This window comes from Protomyctophum bolini (genome assembly GCF_963924005.1).
Source record: "Protomyctophum bolini genome assembly, chromosome: 9".
Classification (NCBI taxonomy): Eukaryota; Metazoa; Chordata; class Actinopteri; order Myctophiformes; family Myctophidae; genus Protomyctophum; species Protomyctophum bolini.
The window spans coordinates 37254927-37280513 of record NC_137870.1 but is presented as its reverse complement, the minus strand read 5'-3'; the positions used below and the strand labels follow the sequence as shown (position 1 = coordinate 37280513).

The 25587-nt window shown below is 44.4% G+C and overlaps 1 protein-coding gene across 1 annotated transcript in view; it reads left to right on the top strand.

Annotated features, from left to right (window-relative positions):
• phldb1b (pleckstrin homology-like domain, family B, member 1b) overlaps nucleotides 1–25587 on the top strand; it is a 78088-nt gene that overhangs the window by 6827 nt on the left and 45674 nt on the right. Inside the window, 3 exon segments of the mRNA XM_080772378.1 lie at nucleotides 1–92; nucleotides 17260–17385; nucleotides 23861–25368. The exon segment at nucleotides 1–92 is cut by the window's left edge and continues 79 nt beyond it. Coding sequence (XP_080628504.1) covers nucleotides 1–92; nucleotides 17260–17385; nucleotides 23861–25368 — 1726 coding nt within the window.

Genomic DNA, 25587 nt, shown 5'->3' with positions numbered 1-25587 from the left:
GAACCAGGCAGGAGTCATCACCCTGCACCCGTGTGGGAACACGTGCGCCGTGGACGGGCTGCAGGTCTCCCAGCCCGTTCGCCTATCACAAGGTAAGAATGAGCTCACTTCAACCCGTCACTCGGACTCCACACTGACGAAGCAGGGGAAATTATATTTGTTATGAACCCCGCACCACCATCCCCCCATTTGCTTTTTATGTATTTTGTGTCATCTCTATAAGCTGACACATTCTGTTCATTGTGTGGCTCTATTACTGAACTATACAGTATGCCCTCTTTTGTCTTATTGATATGTAGTAGTTTACATGAATCCTTCAGTAGGATATGACAGGAGTTGTTGCGATCGCAAGTCGCACTTACTATGAAAACGTGCAGTAACGCTGTAACGCTAACGCTCAAGCCATCACATCACGCTCTTCATGTGATGCTACACACACACACAACACACGGGCGACACGGTCGCAACTATACACACACACACACACACACACACACGCACGCACGCACGCACGCACGCACACACACACACACACACACACACACACACACACACACACACACACACACACACACACACACACACACACACACACACACACACACACACACACACACACACACACACACACACACACACACACACACACACACACACACAGATGTGATGACACAGAGACAACTCCCTGACAATATCGCTGAGACAGTTTATTTATTTTTGGACCACAATGCTTATATGAGACAATTTAAAATTAAACTTCTATGACCAGTGCTGACATAATGAAGTGACATTATTCCAGCCCTGCGGTCGCTCGTCGCCTATATGAAGGCGTCTTACTGGTACTGCAAGAGTGAGCTTGGGTACTGTACATACACAGTATGTGAGTGTGAGGTAATACTCATAATGATTTTACACCCTTATGACCCGAAGAAGATCCACAGTGGATCCAAACCTCAGTTTTGTAATAAAGAAGTAACTTATACCTTCTTTGGTGTGTGGGCTCCACCTTTTTTCTTAAATCATTTGTCACATGAACTTCCTTTGGTGTGGGGTCAGTCATATTGTGCGGCGCATGCCTAAGGGCCGATTCATACTCCTATTTTAGAGCCGAATAAAAGTCGGTTCGGCGCTGTAGAGCCTACAATTTGACGTCATTTGAGGTTCGGGGGGGCGGGTACCGTCCTAAAGTCGGCTCTTCGGTGCTACTGAAAATGATTTCGGCTCGTCAGAAATTTTCAGTAGCACCGAAGAGACAACTTTAGGACTGTACCCGCCCCACCGAATGACGTCACATTGTAGGCTCTACAGAGCCGAACCGACTTAAAATAGGAGTATGAATCGGCCCTTAGAATTGGACAGTTTCCCTTTTACAAACCGTGGGTGCTTGGTGCTGCACACGTGCCCATGTTCACTGCACTATATTTACTACACAAACCAAGACCTGTCTCGTCTGCCCCACTGTCTGTCTGAGCACAGTGAGCACTGGTATCCCAACAACCTGGGTAACCTGAGCACAGACACCAGGCTATTTATATTGACCCCCCTACCCCCCAGACAGGCCTCAGTTTAGACCCAATAGGACTCTATAAGCCTGAAGAATGGCTGAGCGGTAAACCAGTTCATTGTCCGAATGCAGTGGTAATGTAGCGGGCAATTACACCAATAAAATGTTATACTCTGACAATATTGTTGTGTTTAGTTGTGTAGCGGTTGTTGTTGGCCCTGTGAGAATCCCACCCCCACACCACTACTGATTACACTCGAGTGATGCCCTGCACTGCACGAATAGAATAGAATAGAATAGAATAGAATAGAATAGAAGGCCCCACAGGGGACCATTTTAAAACAACTTATACATATGAATTACTGCACAATAATACAATATATCAGCACTAGCTCCTATTTCACTTGATATTTAGCCTACATAAGCTTACAAGTAAAGGTGGAGAAGTTTTATGAATGCAGACCACCATGACTGCAGAATATGGTAATAGCTTAATTGGACAATTCAGACTCCTTATCCTTAAACACAAAACTGATCATTGCGAAAGATAAAACAGGACATGTCTGGGGAGTGTCCATTCAGATGGTGACTCATTAAGGCCTCTTTTAATGATAACAGTGTGTGTCACAGTAGATCTGTCATTTCCTTTTTTCTGTAGGCTATAGGGCTACTCATTGGTTGGGAAATAGCCTAGATATTTATCAGGCTACTATGCATTTACTTATCAAACACACATATCAGGGATCAGGGCAAGCGATTATGAGCCATCAGTGAAAATTAAACATTCAATCATAACACTGTTAACTTGTCAGAAAATATAGGCCTAATTTAGAAAAGCAATCAAGGCTGTTGATAATGGATGAATATTGGGCTATTATACTGCTTATATTTAACTTTACATAATAGGATACCAGATGACACAAGGCAAGGGGAAACCACTCGTCCAAGATATGGAAGAAATGACGTTATGTCTCTCTCCCCCCCCCCCCCCCCCCGCCCCCCCTCCTCTCTCATTGCATAGCTGTGACTCAGGGTCCCACCTCTCCCCACTCCCCTTTGACAGTCCTCCAACCAACACTCTTGCAGGTCTCTGTGTGCGTCTCGGCCAGGGTTGAGAAATGAGTTTGAGCCTGTGTGAGTGTGTGAGTGTGTGTCTGTGTCAGAAGAAGAGACAGAGACAGCTGTTCAGCTCAGCCCGGGCCAAGGAGGGACTAGCAGTGTGTAGGACAGGCTTCTGATTCTGAATGGTGAATTGACAGGAGGAGGACAATGACAAGGCGAGAAAGGGAACAACAATGGACCAAGACGTTTAAAACTGCAAACTCCCGCACCCATTTGAATTAAACGGAATATACCAAGAGAGATAGGATGGACTGATATTTTTGGTGGACAGGACAGCTCCTCCTTTGTGGAAATTCAAATCTCGCCCGGGTAGAAATAAGCGGATGGTTTGGTGTGTGTTATTACCATAACAAAAGCGCGTCCTCGGGACAAAACCGCATTATTACCGCTGCTGTTCCACTATAATTTACCAGATAGCGGGGGGAAACACGTGGCTTCTTTTAAAGGGACAGCGGCTATGATGACAACAGGGTTGAGAGGAAGGAGGTTCAGTCGCTGGATTTAAAGTAAGTCAGGTTTACGTTTTTATTGTATTTTACATTGAAAAACGTATGCTATATGACGTTTTTAAACATAGCGATCCGTATCAGCTGCTTTGTAACAGTTGTACAGAGATGATGGAATTAATAAGAAGAGTGTAGAGGCTACCTGTCATGTGCGACAGAAGAGTCAGGAAAAAGTGATATGTTACATTACAGATAGAATAGCCCTTTATTTTCATTCTTGTAGTGGTCTTTCTTTCTATAGACTTAAAATGTCACTATTATGTCTAATTTCACGTTGCATGACTTTGTACGGTGGTTTGGAGTTGGAACTGTGGTTTTTAGTGGGAACAGATAAGAAAGGGCTACAAACAGCGATTTAAATTGTCAGTTTTTGACTATAGCCTCTACACATGGGGGAACAGATCTCTACGGCACACCATGGTTATCAAAGTGGGGGTCTGGGGACCTACAGGTCCTTGGGGGGTTACAGCTAGCTTAGGGGGTCCCCAGGGAAAATAGTTAGTACAGCATCACAATTCACAATCCATTTACTCACTTAAACCTGCATCAGCTAGTTGAAAATAGCCTATTATTATTATTATTATTATTATTATTATTATTATTACATAAATGTTGTATGGGGGTCCCTGGCACAAAATCTGCGGCCAGACGGTCAAAATACTTTTTGGGGTCCTTGACATGAAGACGTTTGAGAACCGTACTGCACTCCACTTCCCTCCTCCACACTTGTACAAGGTGAAGCCCATGTCTATTGGGGTGTTGACGGGCTGAAGACAACATATACCCCCAGGGTCTCGCCTGGGATGTTGCCACATCCACCACCGGCTGCCTGTCTACTGTTACACTGCTATTCCTGGTGGCCTGTGTGACCTAGAGCTGGAAGTGGAGTTCTTCTCATATACACATAGGCTACACGCTTATTCAGAAAGCACATTATGTCTATAAATAATGACTGGACTGGTCATAAAAGTTGTTTGAATGAACTTTTAATATGAGCTTGTCATCCGGGGTGAGTTGTTGGGTAAGAGGATAATATAGCCCTTTCCTTTTTATTTGAATGTGCCAATTTAAAGTTTAGTCGAAACTCCAAATTGCTTCTGAATTAGGTGAGCTGAACATGCTATATTTGTGTTCTGACCCTATAGGTCAAATCAGTAGCATCAAGGTGCTTCTGTGTGCGTTTTATACTTTGGTATACTTCTTCCACTTTACCCATAAGCTCTGTTCAGGCAAGCTGTCTTAGTATTCCTCCCATCACAGTGGCTTCATCCCTATACGCCTGCACCATAACAACTGCTCCCAACTGTGTAGTGTTGTATTGAAACATCTGTCATCTATGACACATTGCATTGACCCCATTGTCTGGAGAGGATGTGGGAAGCCTAGCGGAGAAGCCCCTATGCAAACGGAACACAGGGCTGATGTGGATATTGGTTTCCCCACGCTGGCTCTGACAAGAACACAGGTCAAGCATGTGTGCAGGAAGACAGGGCATCACAGCGGTGAATGAAACGGAAGACGCTGCTATAGTGTGGCGTGTGTGGGTGTGAACGTGCGCGTGTGTGTGCGCGCGTGTGTGAGCAAGTGTGGTCTGCACGCTGGTTTTTGTGGACACACTTTGACCCCAGAACCTCTGAGCGCATCAGTCAGTGCAATGCGTCCACACAACGTCCTCCAGATAGCCGTGTCTTGAGCATACAAACACGGCCCGAGGCCACATGTCAGGCTCACACATAGTTTTGATATTGATAGATAAGGCTCTGCTGCATGGGGCCATCTGCCACAGGGACCATGTTTAGCGGCAGGGGGGTGGGGGGTGGGGGGGGTTGTCTTGATGCATTGCTCACACAAAAGCAGGAGAAGAGAGTGGAGGGGGTACAAAGAGTTAAAGGAGTAAGAGAGGAGGAGGTGCAGAAGGAGAGGACATTGTTAGATTTGTTACTGCAAGCTGTAAGCAGCTCCCCGACACTATAAAGAGAGCAGGAGACAGGCTGCAAGACGTTGCATCTGGACCAGATGCTTTGATTGTATCAGTGTCTTCAATCAGTAAAGATGGTTGTAAAGGGACACGGGTTAAAGTACTACTACACTATACCACGGGTTTTCAAGCCTCAGACCGACACATTTATTTATTTTCATTATGGCCACTGCCTGCAGACCCCTATCTCTTCTAGACTCTGATAAGAAAGGGTGTTTTGGTTTAAATTAATTCAAACCAAAACATCCCTTTGTTATGTATAGAGTTTTGAGACAACTTAATGTGATTCGCCACTGGAATACATTTTAATACAGTACTTTATAAATAAATGCATCGCAGAGATATTGAAAAATATTGTTAGAATAATCACTTGAAGTCATTGTCTGTGATTTCGAGTGAATTGAATTATGGTGAGATGTACACATTTGGCTGGGATCCCCCTGAAACCCCCTCAATGGTTGGTCTTCGGACCCCACTCTGAATACCACTGTTTGGTGGTGCTTCGGTCGTAGCTCCACACTTTGCATCTCGCCGTGGTCATTTGCAGTATCTTTGTTCATTAAATGTGCATTTCATCTGCACACAGAGTGACCATATGTGTACAATGTGCTAGTTGGACTTGACCAAGCTTGCTATGTGACTCTTGAGGCTGGTGGCCACTGACTTGGCGACAATGTGCCGGTCACTGATTAACGGCGGGTCTGACTCCTCAGGTTGTAAAACACCTCCTAGTGCCATGGCAACCATCAGCCATGTGTGTCTGGCCTTCCCTTTGTCTCCAGCTGTTCAGCTGCTTTAGTGACGTCCCTTGCCCTGGGTCCAGTGTCACTGCTTTTGTTCGTTGTGCCTAAGTGAAACCATGATCAGGTCTGTCCCTGCTAGCAATAAATAACTCGGTGTAAATAGTACTACTGTACATCTTGGTGGTGAGAATGTTTTTTTTTTGCAGAGAGAATGAGTGTAAATTGATCCATGTTGCAAAGTGCTATAAGGATGGTGTCTTTTAGGTCACATAATTGTGTGGAGAGTTTTAACCACAGGACACATGCATAACATAAGTGAAAATGTCAAGGTTGCGGTGCAAAGAAGTAAAAGCTCACAATGTTAACAACTTTTCTGCACATTTTTGAAAACGCTGTAGGAAAAAAAATGAATAAAAATTGATCTGCGCAAAATCAAAGTATTTATTTTGCAAGCTTTCGCTACTGACCTTCTTCCCAAAAGTAGACCGAAAGCTTGCAAAATAAATACTTTGTGCTGAGTGTGCAGAGCTTCCCTTTTTTCCCTATTTCTTTCATTATCCCTTTGTGACTCCAGCACCTCACTTAAGTTTTTTCAGAAGATGAGTGGTGGTTCTTTTTACATTTTTGTCTGACAACCCTGTAGAAAAAGCACATCGGCAATCTGTCAATAGCTCTAATGCTTTCTTAAACACAGTTTCAGCTCATTCAAGTGGCATGTGACATTTTTCCAAGCGTATCTTTTCAAAGTACCAAACTGTACCTTTTATGTACACTCAATTTTACTTTCTATCTAAATCAGCCTGTCAAATTTTAAAGCTGCAATCCCTAAATAAAAATGTCCTCCCCGGGATTCACAGAGAGCCTGCTTGGTTAGGGGAGATATAGCACTTTTTTTTTAGCTTCAGGCAATACCACTTGTCAACCACTGTTGACACAGTGAGACCACCTCCAACCACATGACAAGTTGTATTAACATATTACACAAAAATTATGTTTTATACACTCTGGATTGGAAGTATAACTTTAACCTTTTTGTTAAATGACACCAGATATAATCTGTTCCTCCAACTCATAATTCTTCAGTGATTATTTTAGCAGGCCTGATAACAATAATAATGGTATAATAGTCAGTGAATTACACCATAATTACAATAATGCCACAGTGTAAATGAAACATCCTAGTGGCTAGGCCACTTTGTGTAATAGACCTACAGTATAATGTCATATGGGTTTAAATCCTCCTCCATTTCCATCTTGAGTCCGTCTTATCTCTGTAGGAGTCTGATTTGAATAATTGTGTCTGCGTGAAGTCATGCAAGCAGAATTTGAAACTTTCCTCCCAAGACTCTGATCTCATCTTCCTGGATGTGTCCTTGAGGCTAAACCCAAGGTATTGGAAAAACTTCTTATGGCCCCCGTATTACCAAACCACAGCAGGAAAAGAGAGAAATGATGGAATATTTGGTGCATAAGCATTTTTCAGATGAAGTTGCCGTGGTCTCTCTCGTCTGCAAACCATTGCTTGTGTAAACAGAATAATCCCCCTCCCAGAGGCATCTTTTCAGATAAGATTTGAATGAAGCTGGTGTTTCTTCCATCTCTACAACCTGGTTTACAGTATATAAAGAACGGCTTTCATAACTCGGAACATTCCCTTCAGGAATTGGATGGCTGTGGCCTATGAGGTCATATTCTCTATTATGTCTCCTTCTGATGAGAAATAACACTTCTAAGTTCTTACAAGAGTAGACAGAGGCAGAAAGGGGGGGGGGGGGGGGGCAGGGGTGCATGAGGACTACATGATCAAATCACATCGGGGAGGGAACCAGCACAGGACATTTTTCAAATGTTGATAGCGCTAGTTATAAATGTGTTCTCTATTATTGTTCTCTGACTAATACAGCAAGGTTAGGTGATAGGTACCAAAGTTTTATCTGGGTACATATACTGTATACTACATATACAGTAGGGATTCTGCGTTGTATCGGATACCAACAATCTCACCCTTTTACCAACTGGCCCTGGGCGTACAGCCGGCGGAACTGCTCAGCCTGATATTCCTAAACGTAACCTAAGTAAACTATGCTTAAACCGGTTAAACCTAACCTTATTCCCAACCTTAACCTCAGTAAAACGGTGCCAAAAGCTAACGCTATCCCTAAACTTAACCCCAGTAAAACTATGCCTAACCCTAAACTTATTTCTGACCTTATTCTCGGTTAAACAAATACAAGAACACAAGAAGAAGCACCCCACCGAGCCGTCGGCATGAGGTCAGCGGAAAGAAACGAGGGCGAGCGTGTTTAAATACAAGCATTCCGGATTCCGGTGTATCTGCCGATGTGTTGAAGTGCTTTACGTTTCCCTTTGGACATCCATAGATGCGCTTCTCATGCCTTGTGTTGATGCTACAGTTACTCCGACGCCGTAACTCCTAATATAAGGAGTATTTTAGTTCACATATCCTTCTTTAAAGGAATGGTAATTGAGCCTTACAGTATAGAGACCAGGATTACTGCATGTTTTTGTGAGGGTATACCTACAGTACTACCTATACCCTAGGGGACACGGGGAGAACATGCAAACTCCACACAGAAAGGCCCTTTCGCCATGACGAACTTGTGAAATGGGACTACTACAGTAACTACACAGAGCATTTCTACATTGTGGTGTTGATACGTTTACTTAAATAAAAACAATTCAGTAGAGTACTTCATCCACTACTGGTTCCATTATTAGAATATGATGGTCTACTGTTGGTGGAAAGCATGCAGGGAACTTGCAGACGCAGAGGTGACAGGGCTGAACGGAGGTGACTGTTGGAGTGATTCCCAGAGTGCACTCAGTGAGATGAGGGGCAGGAGTTAGCCCTTATTGGAAGCTCAGCTCCCCCACAGAGCTGACGGATCAATCTGGCTGATTAACTGGGAGGAGTTCAGAGCATGTATGTGTGTTCTTTTGCCCACCCACGCACACATTCTCTTGTACTTTACCTTAACACACAACACACACACACACACACACACACACACACACACACACACACACACACACACGATGTCATCTTGTGCTCGGTCACCGACTGCTGACGTCCTTTCCTGCATGACTTCAAACATTTTAATTATTGAAATGGCAGTGTCATATATTTCACTGCCAGAGTTTAAAGTATAGACTAGAGGTTGAGACAGTCTCTCTCTCTCTCTCTCTCTCTCTCTCACACTTCTTAGCTGTCTCTGAACGCTGGAATATATTGCGTGTATCACTCTGAGGAGGTCTGGTCAGCTCAGCCCTTGAGAGAAGGGATTCTTTCCATGTTGCTGGTTGTTGAAAGCATCCTGAAATGTCAGAGAAGCCTTAATAGTCTTCTGAAGAAAAGCTTCTGCTGTGTTTGAGATTGTATGCAGCATATAATTAAGATAAGACAATTCCAAATACCCGGTGCAGGTGTTTCTTTACTGTTAAATCCGAAAACTCCGTCGATGACAGGTTTTTGAAGTTTTGAAGGGTTTAAAAAGAGTTCTATGTAAATGTATAAAGCTATTCGGAAATTTATCGTTTCTCAGTTCAGAGGATTACTTTGCTTGTCAAATTGTGGGACATGTGATGCTCATTAGCCAAATTTAGACAGAGTCTAGGGGTGAAACAGTCAACTAGTTGCTAACATTCAACATGAAGTTTATTAATCTTATTCTATAAGTTGTAATTAGGTAAAATAAACATGAAGCTGTAAAATATAAGTCTCTTTAACAAGACCACCCTCTTAGCCTGAAAGGAAACTTGAGAGTCTAACCTTGTCTGCTCCAAGTTCATGTCCTTCTCTTCTGCCTTGTTAAGTCAAATGATTTGACCCTCACGTGGCCTCAGATCAGTAGAGGGAATGTAACCCCAGGATAAAGAGGCCTTTCAAGTGATTCACTACATTTCCACCAGACCACCAAGGGACTCAGGAAGAGACATTCAAGTAGAAAGTAAAAGAAAACAAAAAACACACATTGTTCCTGTTTTAAAATCCTTCCTAGTGTATTGTATTCGCAAGTCTGTCGAAAGGGTAGCTGCTGACAAACAAAGTTATGAACACTTCTGTAACATATGTAACCTAGAAATATTCGTACCCAAATGTATTAAGACGTTTACAAAATCAGGTTAAATCTACTTTAATGTCCTACCAGTGACTCAAACCCGGCCAGTTCTCCTGCGCAAGCCCCAATTTCTGAAAGCATGCAGTATTTGGGTAGAGGATAATATACACTAGTATTGCATTTCATGAAATACCTTGTTGTCTACCAGTACTGGTCCTACTCCTACCCGACCACAGGATATACACTTCTCAACAGCAGCTACACCACTGCTGTTGTGTTAGTTATATTATGTTAGAAGAAAAGAAAGAATAAGTCTGCACACCGTTTTGAAAGCTCCCCAAAATATTCTTATTCTTTCTTTTGTAGTTTGTTCTTTTTGTGTTCAAGCACCCGTTGAATTAGCCTGGGATGTGCGTGCACTTCCTGACCTGACTTTAGTTATATAATGTTAACAGGCTCTACCATACAGACTGGTCAAAATAACATTTTATTCACACAAAGCAAACTTATGGATTGCAGGTTTAAGGAAGTAACCTGACCAACTCACAAACCATAATTACATGCTCATCGCCCTTCGACTTCCTTTGTGTTCATTCTGCAGTGTGTAGCTCTATCATTGACTGTAATTACACGTCTTCACTGATGCGAACCTTACGTGCAAAATGTGCATACTGGTACAGTACCTGCTGTACTGTCAGACAGTTGGTCGCGTTGTCTGACAATTACTCCCTAAACTCCAACCCTAACTCTAATCCTAACCAAGCTGCTTCTTTTCACCTGACATGGGGAGAGTTTCCCCGGCTGGACGTAGCACGTGGAAGAAACACGTTATTCTGACCAGTCCACACAGAAAGGCTCTTTCGCCAACCCTGCCCTGAGCATGCCCCCAGCGCCCACATGTAGCGTTCCCAGCGAGAATCGAACCCAGGACCTTCTAAAGTTCTAGCTGTGAGGCGACAGCACTACCGACTGTGCCATCGTGCCCCCCCCCCGTAACCTCAGTCTTAACCTGCCACATAAGTCCCCTAACCTCATATTAGTCTTAACCTGCCATGCAAGTCCCCTAACCTCATATTAGTCTTAACCTGCCACGCAAGTCCCCTAACCTCATATCGGTCTTAACCGGCCACGTAAGTCAGTTTCACGATCTATTTCACTTCCGTGTAATCGCAGCCAGTAAGCTCCAGTATACATGCAGTAGGTCGATTGCATCGTCTTGATAAGTAACCTACTGGTTGATTGATGTCGGTTGATAACAAAACGTGGCAAAGTTCTCCTTGAGGCGACAAAGCTGCAGACATGAGCAGGTTGTGTTGTGAGCCTAGCTTGTTTATTGTCTTTTACACTCTACCTTTCATTCTTGCACATTATAAAGCGAGCAGCTGGGGTTTCATTGTATGAACATTGTGTGGGTGCTATCGTGCAGCCTAATGAATAGAGCAGGCTACTGACTGTGTATGATTTATGAAGCCAAGTCCTGTAATTCTTCCACCCACCCAAGTATTTGATGCATGGGCCTAGTTAGCATGTCCTCATATTATAAAAGGTTCCCAGGGAACCTTGATAAATACCCAGAGTCTCACAGGACCATAAATCTACAGCTACTGTGTCAAAAACTATTGTCTCGTCGACACATCGTCAAGTGTTTGGAGGCAGTCGAGGATCCATCTCGGTGAAGGGGCTGGTGGCATTTTAACAGCTGCATTGATGAGCGCTAATTGGCACCCAGGGACTGCCGGTAGTTGGAGTCTTTCACAGAAACCTCAACCGCTTAAGCTTATATATATATATAGGCTAATACTTTGTTGTACAAATTTACAATATAGCGCATCGATCTACAAGCTCACAACAAAATCATTGTGTTCTGTTGTCGTTTTGTTTATAATGATGACATGAAGGTGGTAAAAGTTGATCTATTAGCTGTGAAATAAATGATGTATTGGGCAGCAGGCCATAAAATCCACCCTGCTTTGTTATTTGTTATTCACGCGTAGTCAATTTTTGCCCTTCCAGTATTATTAATATTAATCACACTCTGCTAAAATGTCAGTTTTCACCATGTTTTTCTCTGCTTGGCAATAATATCCAACTTTATCACATACTCTGTAATCATGAGAACAAACCTGAATAATATCAACTCAACAGACCCAGTCGTGACGGTCGAGTTCAAATCCGTCTTCAGAATACAAAAATATGTAGTAATACCAATAGAAAGCTTATAATCCGTACGTGTAAATGTGCTGTTGGCTTTAATGTGGTGGACTTAGAGAAAAACAGCGAGTAGGAGAAGCTGAGAAAGAACTCCCTGGTGGTTGTGAGAACTGTTTTCTCATGTGTCTCAGAGACGTTTTTGTTTCGCTGACTCATCCTCACGGGCTGAGCCTCTCCTGTCAGGCTGTCACTGTCACCTATATCGCACACGCACGCACGCACGCACGCACACACACACACACACACACACACACACACACACACACACACACACACACACACACACACACACAGTTTAACAATTTATGAATGTCCACACACAGGGAAAACATAACAGGGACACAAATATTTTAGGTGCAGTATCCTAAGTAAAGGTATACTTTCACAAACACATGGTCCTCATGGTAGGCCTACAACACACATGTCACTCCATGGGCACAAGTAAAGCAGCACAATACTTTTCCAGCCGTTCTGCCTCGTCTTTGGGCATCCCAAGTCGTCGAAACCCTCCAACAACCAGACTGGGAGTATATGTTCTATTATACTATAGGCTGGATCACCAGAAGAAACAAAGTTCTTTATAGTCTTGCACTGTTGCTTGGTGTTAAAGCGCTCTCTGTAGTTGTTCTCATGGGCCTGTAAGTCCACTCACTGCTATACCGACAGCGGACTGACATGATACTGCACCACTGGAAGGCCGCCGGTCTATAGACCATATTCACACGGTGGCCATGTTGGCATTTTGAATTGGAAAAAGCAAAGGGGTAAGTTGCCATTAATGGCAAGATGGACGCCATGTGAATATGGTCCAAATATTGCGGCGCCTTCTTTTATACAAGCTACAATAGTCCATAGGACAGAGATTGAAAATGCATCCACTGTACCTGCTACTGTACATCGACGACGGTAGCAGTTTAACGTCATGCCCAGCTATAGACACAGGAGAATGTGTACTGGTACATTTCATTTTAGAAAAATATGTAGTAATACTAATAGAAAGCTTATAATGCGTACGTTTTCAAAAACAGCAGGAGAAGCTGAGAATGATTTCCCTGGTGGTTGTGAGAAATGTTTTCTCAGGTGTTTCAGAGAGACGTCTTTGTTTCGTTGACTCATCCTCACGGGCTGATCATCCTCACGGGCTGATCCACAATGCCCCCTGTAACTAAGATTTCCTGTACTTGCATGAAGCTGTCAGTGAAATGTATAAGGGCCCTTGTTTGGAGAGGCCTTATAGTTTGGAATAGTTTAAGGATCTGTATTTTGCCTCAGGCGCTAGGTGGAGGGAGCTGTGAACTATAGTCAGTAGCTTGAGCCCAGTGTTTTAGCTAGGTACTGTACCTCCTTATATGATTCCAAATACTTACTCGCAGTATGAGATACTTATAGTATGAAATACTTACCTGTAATATTGTTCTTCAATGCTTCTATGCGCCATACTTTATAGGGTGACATGACGCCATGGCCTAACATCACGCTGTTGACCATTTCCGTGACAACACCCCCTCTCCTGTCACTGTCACAGAACACGCACGCACGCACGCACGCACGCACGCACGCACGCACGCACGCACGCACGCACGCACGCACGCACGCACACACACACACACACACACACACACACACACACACACACACCCTCCTATAGCTGCTGAGGTCTGTGAGTCTGAGCCCTTGGGGTGGGATGGATGGAAATGGGGGTGTATTGAGTGGCAGCTGCCAGTAGCATCAGTGCTGAGAGTCTCTTGTCATTACTGTCACGTAGGCTCTTTACCATGCAGCCTCTCTGAGTGGAGAGCTGTGGGGGGGGGGGGGGGGGGGGGCTACACGGTCAAATCCTTGGTGTTCATTTAACTCTGTGAGAGTACAAATGGAAACCAAATGGACTCGCAAATGGATAAACAAACGCAGAGTGCTGTACACAGTTTACTGTGTACAGCACTCCTGCCTGATAGCAAGTTAACGTCATGAACCCTATAGAAATCCCTGTTCTGGTCATGACATAATAGGCGACTGGCATTAGGTGAAGAAAATGTAACAAACATTTGCCAAAAAAGAGATTTGGTGTAGAGGCAAAAAGGAAGCAAACAAGTATAGACCCTTGGGGGACCACGGTCAACGGAGTATATATAGGATGTAAGTGGTTATAATCACATCTTCTTGTATGTCACTGTGACATACAGTATTTTGGGTTGCTCAAGCGCAAGTCTACATGATTAATTTGCCACATGTGTTCAACGGACTTCACTGTGGGTTTAGACCGTAACCCCCTGACTGAGCTATGGGATCTAATGGTGGGTCTGCTGCATGAGGCTGTGATGTGTGACTGACTGCTGGTGTTAATCACAGAGATCATGTTGTACCGGGTATGTGACTCAGTAAGAGAGAGACAGAAGCTAGTGAGACAGACGGAGTCGGAGCTAAAGTTTTGGACACTCACAGGCTTCGTGCTGGATGTCAGAAAAGGAGAACATAAAGACATTGAAAGAGTATTAGAGCTTTTATTTGTATTATTGTTAATCTTATTTTACCCCCCATTGAAGTTGTTTATTCATCATAACCATGTGATCCCTTTCTTTGTATCTTATCTATCTATTGGTTTTATACCTGTATACTGTATGTTGTGTGTATTGTTTTGTACTCAACCTATTGGTTTCATACCTGTGTTTGTATGTTGTTTGTATGTCTGGCCTCGTGGGGAAAGATGGTGGGTGGGTGGGGAGGATTGGGAAAGGAGTTGTGGGAGAAAATGTAAAAAACTAAGAGTCGTATTCTCTTTCTGTGAAAATTGCATATGATGTCATACTCTTTGAATACAATTTACTTAATTTTTTTAAATTATTATTATTATTAAAAGTATTAGAGCTTGACCAATTTGGCCAATATCGATATTATTATTGGCATCGAATGGGCCCAATGTTTTTTTTGTTGTTGCATTGTGCCAGAAATAAATTGCAATGATAGGTAGATATAAATGTGTCCTGTTGAAGACTGAAGTGGACAGATCTATATCTCTGTTTAGCGGCACTGGGCAGCCTGCTCAGTGCTGATCAGATGACAGGCCACTGGGTTTATCTCAAAAACGTCCAATCACACCACAGCAGGACAACAACAGAGCTAATTTCAGACAGCAAATGAACGTCTGATGGCTTATCTTATCGCTTTATTGAGCTCCTGGCTCACATGGTGGCTGATAAGAGATGTGTATTTATGTCTGTCGACTTGACTGAGTGGGTGACATTGACCTGGTCCTGTGTGCTTGACGTGTAGCATAATATGTGAGTACGGTAATCCAGGTGAAGAGTTTAATGTATCATTGTTGGTGTGGTGTGTCTGCTCGAGATCAGATTAGAGTGTAGCTTTTTGTCTTTCTACGTGAATCATGAAAACACTCAGAGACTGCGTATTCCCCATGAATCATGATGTTGAATCATAGTACGATTGAGAACAAGTGTCCACACTGAGGCAAAGATAATGTTTAGCAAGCTAGCAATGCTAACACCGGTAGTGATTAGTTTTCCCAGGTATCACTGTATCCGATTGCTCGCTCTGTCACTGACCAGTTATTGTTAGTTTGGTATAAAACGGTATACACTGTAATTATGTTGTTTGGCAAAGAAATAACACTGCTTTTAGAGTTACAGCATTCAGTGTGTTTTGCGGATGAAGAAAACCACAGATGAAATCTTCCAAGTGTGTGTGTGTGTGTGTGTGTGTGTGTGTGTGTGTGTGTGAGAGAGAGAGAGGTAGAGGGAGAGAGAATATGATATAAATAAATGAAGTTAACCATGTAAACCTGGTTTATTTATACTTGTACCGTGGTGTTGCATGGGCGAAAATGGCTGAGGTTATGAACTTTTAGATTGGATATTAAATAAACGGTGTTACGTTAAGTAAAATGTTTGTCTGACCGATTGGTCTCTAAGTGAAGGAGATGCAAGGTGGCATTCCCTGGTCATGTCCCTGGCACCCTGAGCCCTCATGTTGTTGGATTTGTGTTGTGATGACAGAACGGAACACACAGTGCTGGGGCTTTCAGTCCACTCTGATCATTTTAGACAAACTGTTTAAAATGCTGACACAATTTCCTACAGGAGAGACGCAGTAGAAAGGAATTGATTCTGCTGGAAAGCAATAGGCCTCTTGCACAATTCCAGGTTCCATAGTAACGGGTGACGTCATTGGTGGGTAAAACAGTTGAGTACACAAAACGTTTTGGCTTGTTGATCGAGAATCGCTCCACCAAGAGGGCTGAGCTCCAACAGCGATTTCAAGCTTGATTTTTGCTCCTAACCACTTTGCTCATCTGCACTACGTGACCATGACATAGGCCTACTACTGTGCAATACTGTGCAATAGAATATATTAATTGGACAACATGAACCCCAGCATCCATTTTCTGCGTATCGGTCCGAGTCACCTAGGCTGCTATATTGCAAGAAGGGCCAACTCAACCTGAAGAGTGTGCACCATGAAGCTACATTACGTGGAGAGGGTTGCTTCAAGAGGCTGGCCCTCAATCTATGTTTAAAGTTACAGAGTGAAGATGAGGAGTTGGCATTAAGTATGTGTGAATTCCAGAGTAAAGAACCTCTGACTTTTATGGAGAACTGGCTAAGAGTGGTACGGCTGAAGGGAGGATGCATATTATCAGATTGTCTTAGTATTATAATCATGAACTTGAGAGTTGGTCTTAAAATATTATTTTATTATTTGAAATTATCTTATTTGTTCATTTCATGGAAATTAGCAGAATATAAATGCGGCGTTGGCGCAGGGGTAGAGTGTTTATTATTTTATTTGTTCATTTGGCTGGATGGTAACCGCAAGGTTGCCTGTTCGAACCCGGGCTCCCCCAGAGTTGGTGTCGAAGTGTCCTTGAGCAGGATACTGAACGCCAAATTGCTCCCTGAGGTGCAGGTTGGTGCCTTGCATGGTTTCCGCCGCCATCGGTGTATGAATGTGTGTGTGAATGGGTGAATTGATGCACAATCTATGTAAAGCGCCTTGGATAAAGGCTCTATATAAATGCACCATTTACCATTTTATAAATCCTTAGTCCTATTCTGGATCTACCACGCTGCTGTCTTAATGTTGACTGTGTGTGTGTTTCCAGGCTGTATGCTGTGTTTCGGACAGTCCGCCTTCTTCCGCTTCAACCACCCTGAGGAGGCGTTCAGGATGAAAAGCATGATGTCCTCTGGAGGGAGGGGCACCTCTGGAGATTACAGACTACGTACAGGTACTGAAACACACACACACACACACGCGCACACACACACACACACACACACACACACACACACACACACACACACACACACACACACACACTCACACTCACACTCACACACTCACACTCACACTCACACTCACACACTCACACTCACACTCACTCACTCACATGTTGCAACTTCACCCCTTTTGCAACCAGGTCTTATTTTAATGATGTTTGGGAGACAAGAAACACTTCCCTGGGGGGTTTTATGTGGGTAATATGAGTTTTTAGATATTTTAGTATTTCAAAGTGTCTGTAACGTCACAGACACTGGTCTCACTTCCTTCCTGGACTACATGTTGTCTCAGTAAGACAGCCCCCCCCCCCCCCCCTCTCAACAAGGTGGGGTGAGTGCAGCAAAGAATTATGGTCATTGTAGTCATCCAGAACACAAAGACTACATTATTTTTCTGGCCATAAGAGTGCAAATTTCAAATTGTGCCACTGTTTACTTCAAATACTGTATACTAACATTGAGTGACTGGAGTTTCTTCCAACGGTGAAATGTCCCTTTTAGGTGTGTTTCATTTAAGTCTACTTGTGCGCACCAACATGCTTCTGTACAATTAACTTCATGCTGGCACACAAAAACACCTAAATCAAACACACTCACACTCAACATTATTATACCTTCATTTGTGTGTAGCCGTCAAAATATCTGCTGTGAAAATTATGGGTCCATCATAATTTAATGTATTTTAAGATGATGAATCAGAAGAAACCCAGTCACTGTAGGCAGAAGTGCAGTGTTACCTAAACATTGAAGTGAGAGTTATTTTTTACAGGCCTTATGTGAGCAGAGGCACACTTGACCTGTTGTCATAGTAACAGTACGCCTTAAAAGAGTGCAAACTTCCTGGTTTGTGCGCGGTGGCCCGTGTGGATGAATGGTCAGATTGTCCTGTATAGGGCTTGCAGGAGCGGCCGCCAGGCGCAGCCACAGGGGAGGCCTGGCCTTTTACAGGTGCCTGTATACGCAGTCAGCCTCCCATTAACATAACCCCTTCGCTCTGTTCCCGGGGTTGGAGGGGTTGTTGAGATATGATAGCACAGCACAGCATAGCACAGCATAGCATGGCAGCCAGCCTGTGTGGTGCCTGGCTGGTGCCTCAGTTCACACCATGCATGTTTTATGAGGAGCTCATTCCTCCCCGTCTCCAGGCAAAGTTATCTGCAGCAAGATTGTGCGCGTGCGTGTGCGTGTGTGTGTGCGTGTGCGTGACTGCGTGTGTGTGTGTTTGTGTGTGCGACTGTGCATGCATTTGTTTATGCATTCTGGACATCTCACACACACACACACACACACACACACACACACACACACACACACACACACACACACACACACACACACACACAGACAGATCACTGACAGTATCTTGTTATTTCCTCCTTATCCTGTTGTCACTGCCTACCATGTTCTGTTGAGACGAGTTTAGCTCACATGTTTACTGGGTGTTGTGGACTTCCTGGCTCTGTAGTGTAATGAATGCTTTCCGTTGTTTAGAAACATAGAATTTTCCTCAATTATGCGTTCCTGTTGTGCTTAAACCAGCTTCTATCGCTTCGACGATCTGGGAGTGGTAGGATAATGTCCAGATGCTATCTGGAAATGATTGTTCAGTCATATCTTCTTGGATAGACTATAAAGGCTTTAGATCTAAATTATAACTTGTAATAAAACGTGTCTTTGATTTCAATAATAACTTGTAATAAAACCTAATAACTTTTAGAAACTGAAAGCAAAATGCAATTCTTTGCAGACAGTAAAAGTTGAGCCGGTGGTAGACAGCAGTAGCTTGGCGGTAAAGTTGTTTTAAAGGACCATAACCAATGGTCTGGCCCATATGACTCATTCGTACTTGATATATATTTCAAACCAACAACACAACTGCATTGTCTTCATCTTAGACTACTGACAACCATTTTCCAACCGTAGTTTGATTGATTTTCAAGGAAGACACTAAATGGAAAATATAGCACTTTTATCCAAAGCGCACACACACACTCAGTCATTCACAAACCTGCACATCGTGAGCAATTAGGGGTTCAGAGTCTTGCTCAATTAAGGACACTTCAACACTAACTCTGGGGGAGCCCAGGATCGAACTGGGAAACTCGCCGTTCCCATCCAGCAGCTCTACCAGCTGAGCCACCGCTGCTCACTGGATGCCATTGCCATTCATTTCAGTAATACCACAATGAATAAGTATATGGTATGAAAATCAACTTTAGCATCCATGACTTATTCATGTTTAGCAAACATTGACTAAATTATTCAGGCAAGTCTTGACAAAATGTAAACAATAATGCCATTTCAGTCAGATAACTCACAAATAGATTGAAAAAATGTATTCATATAGAATGTAAATATGCAAGTGTGAATAATAATATTTTATCTGCTACATTTTCTCACTCTCCGGCAGCACAGTTAGACAGCCATCATTAAGCATTAAGAGCAGGGAGATAGATAACAACCTTACCCCCCATGGGGATCAGAACTATTAGCAGAGCTGGGAGCAAACAGGTGCATACAACAAACCAGGGAACAGGGCAGGCCCCGTCCATACGGAGACATTTTTACGTGTATGGAAGAAAGTTTTTAATTGTATTGCCGGTGACCAAATTATTTTTAAACAGGGTCCCAGAGTGAAGAAATTTTCTTGTGTACAAAAGATAAGCATCTTTCCTGAACCGATTACGCTATAGCCGATTGAGACGATTCTGTGTTTGCGGTAAACTTTTTGAAAGCGACACCCTGAGGTGTGTTTAAATAAAGTAATAAACCGCCAAATTGGTCAGCTGATTTCCACGTCAGCATATGACACAATGGTCATGGCTCAACACTGTTTGTAGAGTGTAATGCCCAAACTAGCTCGCAAGCTATGATATTATATATATGTCCGAAGCTGAGAAATGACAAAGGCATGTAGCCGCAATTTGCAACACTCAATTTTTTAAATAATGGGATGAATCTAGAGTTGCAGTACCCTCCATTGACAGCCCAATTGATCCAAATTGCATTTCCCATCTGCTTGTATTAAATGACGTTAAACTCACCAACATTGCAGCTGTAGGGAAAGCTTAAAATATCCTCTTTCAAACTGCAAAGTGTTTGTTTCATAAGAATCCACCGTAGACATGTTATGAGATACTTTCTGTCAAGAAATTCTATGCAGGTGATTCTTTTTCTAAGTTTTGGAGTTCGGAAGTGCTCGTCAAAGTCACTGAACGGCCCTGCGTACCACCTGTTTCGAATTTGCACATAATGCAGGAGTAGCTCATAACATGTCTACAGTGGATTAATATAAAACAAACGCTTTGCAGTTTGAAAGAGGATAATTCAAGCTTTCCCTACAGCTGCAATGTTGGTGAGTTTAACGTCGTTTAATACAAGCAGATCGGAAATGCAATTTGGATCAATGGGCTGTCAATTTAGGCCGGGTATTGCAACTCTAGATTAATTTCATCCCATTATAAAAATAATGTAGTGTTGCAAATTGCGGCTAAAAGGCATGTGTTATGGCAGTTTAAAGTGATGTTTAAAAAGTGCTGGCAGATCATTATAAAGTCTACAGAATGTTGCAACAGAATCCACATGCCCTAGCTGACTTTAAGTCTAGACTTTGGAACGGTCAGATGTGAGCTTCTGCTTTGGCTAAAGAAGACTCACATTTAATTGCCAGTTTTATTTTATTTTTTACAATAGATGGAAATATACTTTTGTGAGTCTATTAGCTGAAAGACTTAATTAAAAACCCCAGACTATGACAATACATTTTTATTCCACAATCAAAAGCACTTAACATTTTCAAAATATTATTCTATTTTGAGTAAAGTCAGTCAGTCAGTCAGTCAGTCAGTCAGTCAGTCAGTCGATCGGTCGGCTAAGTAGGTCAGTCAGTCTGACCTGTCCTGTCTTGTCCTGTCCTCGTTGCTCGAGTCTAGTCTACAGAGATTCCAGTGGCAGTGAGTATTCTATTCATGTTGTAAAAATGTAATTCCTAAAAGGGTTGTTGAACTGTCTGCAACTGCAACGATCCCCATATTTGGTCTCCTCTACCAAAGCAATTACACACATTTTGTGGATAGAAATTGTTTTTGAGCTTGTAGTGAATGTGAACACTGTCCTGATTTTGAAGTCATACAAATTTAACATAATGTCAAATTATTTTAAAGCTGGTGACTTTTATTATAAAACCTGACTCAATATGCTGTCAGACAGGAGGAGGACGTGGTGGATAGCATCATGACATGTGAAATCTATTGCCACCAACACCAACTCTTGCCACGGCCCTTTAAGACATGACAGTCAGTCACACTATGCAGTCACAGCAGGAAAGGGAGGGGAACGGAGTCCTAGATCCCATAGCCTGGAGAGACACGCGCGCTGTGATTGGTTATTTGGTTGTCAGGCAACTGTTTAGTGTATCTTTCTGTTATTTTTGACAGAAATTCTCTTCTCTGATATAAATGAACTGTTTGAACCATAGAGTTAAAAAAAAAGTAGTAAGAAAGGCAGTCAAATATTTGTCCGACTGATGTTACAATGACAAATGTAGGCTGCTTGCTTTGACAGCACGTTATTTATCTGTGAGGTCATTGATGAAGTATGTGTGTATGTATTAATTTAGTTAAATGTTAGGTCATATATGAACGAGTTTACATGTGTACAAGGTCTTAAACTAGACCTGAGCTAAAGACTGTGTAGTAAAACTGTGTAAAAGCAGCGCTCTCTGGGCTATGGGATTGTACCGTAGCGGTGTGTTGCTGGCTGTGCCGGCTGGCTGGATGACATATCAGTCGGGCAGTGCTTCTCCCAGCCTCGGTCCCTCTGTGAAGAAGCGGGACCCGGGCGTCGGTTAGTGGAGCCCGGCCCGAGCGATGGAGGCTGTGTCTCCTCACCGCTACTGTACTATGTACATTTTACTGCTATGATGAAAGCGATCGGATCGCGTTTTGATTCGTGCATGTGAGTACCCGACTCAATTACAGTCATTGCCAAAGCGCTGGGAGCGACCCGTCAAATCATGACATCATTGCAAAGGGTCTCCACCGCAAAACGATTGCAATATTTATTTGCGAACTGTCATCGTCCCCAATTTGATTTATTATTATTTTTGAATCACACGACTGTAGCCCTATTAATTACCTGTGATCAACCGACATAATAATTGACCGACAGATGTTAATGTGACATTTGCTTCCATCCATGGATAGACATCTGTTCGAGTTGATTGTGGACAAGCTGTCATTTAACAGAGAAACTATGGTGGACTGGCTGTTGAAGCCAGGGCAGAGAGCCACTGTATTCTCCTCCCTGTTGAACAAGCAGAGCTGAATGCATTATTTATGAAGCTTCTATGTTTTAGAGCAGTTTTGAAATATAGACACGTGTCTTTGCCAGGGGGCACTTAGAGGAAATTTAAAAACTGTTCATGGGCAGCTATTCTGTACAGTATATTCCATTCCACAAGGCTTTATTATTTTTTTGCTTTATAATATGGCGATTATATTATTGTACTTTTCTTTTCCGCTGATGTTGTTTCCCCTCAGCGTTTTTTTTATACCACTAAATCCATCGTCAAGTTTCAGCATAACCACACTTTTACTTGAATTCATTTTCCACTAATAAAGATGGGTCCGAATCCCATCCCATCCCAGTTTGGAGACCTGTCCTTGGTGGTGAGTCTCCCCACGTGGTTGTCATGTCCGTTTTGCCCGCTTTATAATCTACTATGTTGACATTAGAGAGAGACAGTGAAGATTAGATTACCCTGGCTGTGTCCTGTGCTGCTCTGGGCCACATGGTAATTGGGTTATACCGGCACATTTTCCCCTGTTCCCTATCCACACTACAGATCTGTGCTGTTCTGCTCCTCTGTTCCCCTGCATCCTTCCTCCCTCCCTCGGTCCCTCCGCTTATCTCATCGTCTTGTCTCCTCCATGTCGGACCACGACTAGCCGTGGAAGCCACTTCTATAGTAGGAGAGTCATTGAAAGCACTCGTGTTGAAGAGCTCAGGTCCCTTTTATGAAGTGGAACCGTGGTACTTGATTGAAATATTGTATTCAGCCCCGCTCTACATTTATATAACATTGAATAGTGGGGCTGTAAGAGCAACATGTTATCTTGTCTTTTGCTCTGTATCTGCTCAGTGTAGCAGAGTAGCTCAGAGCCTGATCATGGCCTCAAAAGTCTTAATATCTCCCCCAGTCCATAGGGATTATGCCTTTGGTCTAGTGGTTAAGATATTGGACACGGGAGACCCCAAGTTCAAATCCCGGCCGTTACATCCAAATGGAATTTCATTGATGTATTCTAAGTATTCATTTAGGTGTGTATGATACACATATGCAATTTGACTGTGACTTCTGGGTGCCAGTGTGCTATGCAATAGATTAATAATAACCTGTGTGTTGATGTTGCTTTCCTGCAGACTCACAGAGCCTGGTCAATGGGAATCACCAGCCCAGTCCGGCCCAGTCTCCCCCGATCCCTGGAGAGAGAGTCCAGTCTGAGCACAGTGCCATTGTCAGCTCTATCGAGAAGGACCTCCAGGACATCATGGACTCCCTAGTGATGGACGACCCCCAGCCTTCGCCTTCGGAGGCCAGAATGCCTCCCGGGGCACAACCGATCCCCCACTCTCCCCTCTCCCCCATGGTCAACGGAGGGGGGAGGTATCTGTCCCCTCCTACCAGCCCAGGGGCCATGTCCGTGGGCTCTAGCTACGAGAACACCTCTCCTCCCTTCTCCCCCCTCTCCTCCCCCTCTGCTGCCAGCAGTGGGAGCATAACTAGCCCGTCTTTCGGCGGAGGACCCCAGGACCAGAATGCTTCACTCCCTCCAGTGCCTGTCCGCTCCTCTAGCTACAACTACAGCGCCCAACCTCCGCCCGTCCCTCAGCCACGGACCGTATTGCCTAACCACAGCGGCGGTGGCGGGTTTCAGAAGGTTCAGGAAAGCCCCAGGCTTCAGAGGAAGGCCCTCCTGGAGGCTCCTCTGAGCCCCAAGGCAGGCCGTAGAGGACTGGGCCAGGATGGCAGCGAAAGCCCCCGCCAGGTTCACCTACTCTCCTCCACTGAATCTCTCAGTGGTAGGAGCATTGTGCCAAATAGCCCCAGACTCACTCCCAAATTCCCCACTTGCGCATCGTCCCCGACCAATCCCAGGACCAAGACAGTGCTCCAGGACCGGCCTGCGAGCCCCTTCAGAGACCAGGGTGGTCTGCTCGACCGCTCGCTCACTTCCAGCCCCTCCCGGCAGCTGTCGCAGCCCGGCAGAGCCTTCCAGCCTCCCCTGGACCCTATCGTGCATATCATCCACGGCTCCCAGCTCCAGCAGCATCCTCGCATGCTGCAGCCCCCCGAGAGCCCCCGCATGGCCCGAAAGACCCTGGAGCTGAACGGGGACGGCCGAGGTGGGGGGGCCAGCATGAGGGAGCTCCCCCCGCTCAGCCCCTCCATGGCTCGGAGGGGAATCCCGGTGCTCCCGGGGGCACTTCCGGGAACCGTTCCGACCCTGAGGACCCCGGACAGTCCGTTGATTCCAGGCAAGCTACTAGTCCCCGACAGCCCCCGGCTCCGTCGCAAGGCCGGCTCCCCGCCCGAGGAGCAGTTCGGCGGCAGGCTCGTCCGAGCCCCCAGCCCCTCCTCCCCCTCCCTGCCGCCGATGGACGGCGACGGCGGGTGCAGGAAGGCCAGTTTCGGGAACGTCCTCTCCCCCGCCTACAGCCTGGGCTCTCTGCCCTCCTCCCCCATGGCGAGCCCCAGGAGCCACAGGAAGATGTCGGCGGGGGCCAAGGAGCTGGGGGGGAGGCCCCGCCCCGGGATGAGGGAGCGCAAGAACAGCATCTCGGAGATCAGCGACAACGAAGACGAGCTCCTGGAGTATCACCGGCGCCAGCGGGAGGAGCGCCTTCGCGAGCAAGAGATGGAGAGACTGGTGAGTTAACAACGGCAGCAGAGCAGCCCATCCACAGTCCATACACTGCTTTGTTTTCTGCTACAGGGGTAAGGGGTTGACACTATGGCAGGTAAATAAAGTGTTGGGGCATGTGGTGTTTGCTTTCGAGTTGCCCAAACTGCAAGTGCACATTTGAGTGAGGAGTCTGCTATTAACAACATGAGATCAAATAAGTAATTTTCTTTTTTTATTTTATTA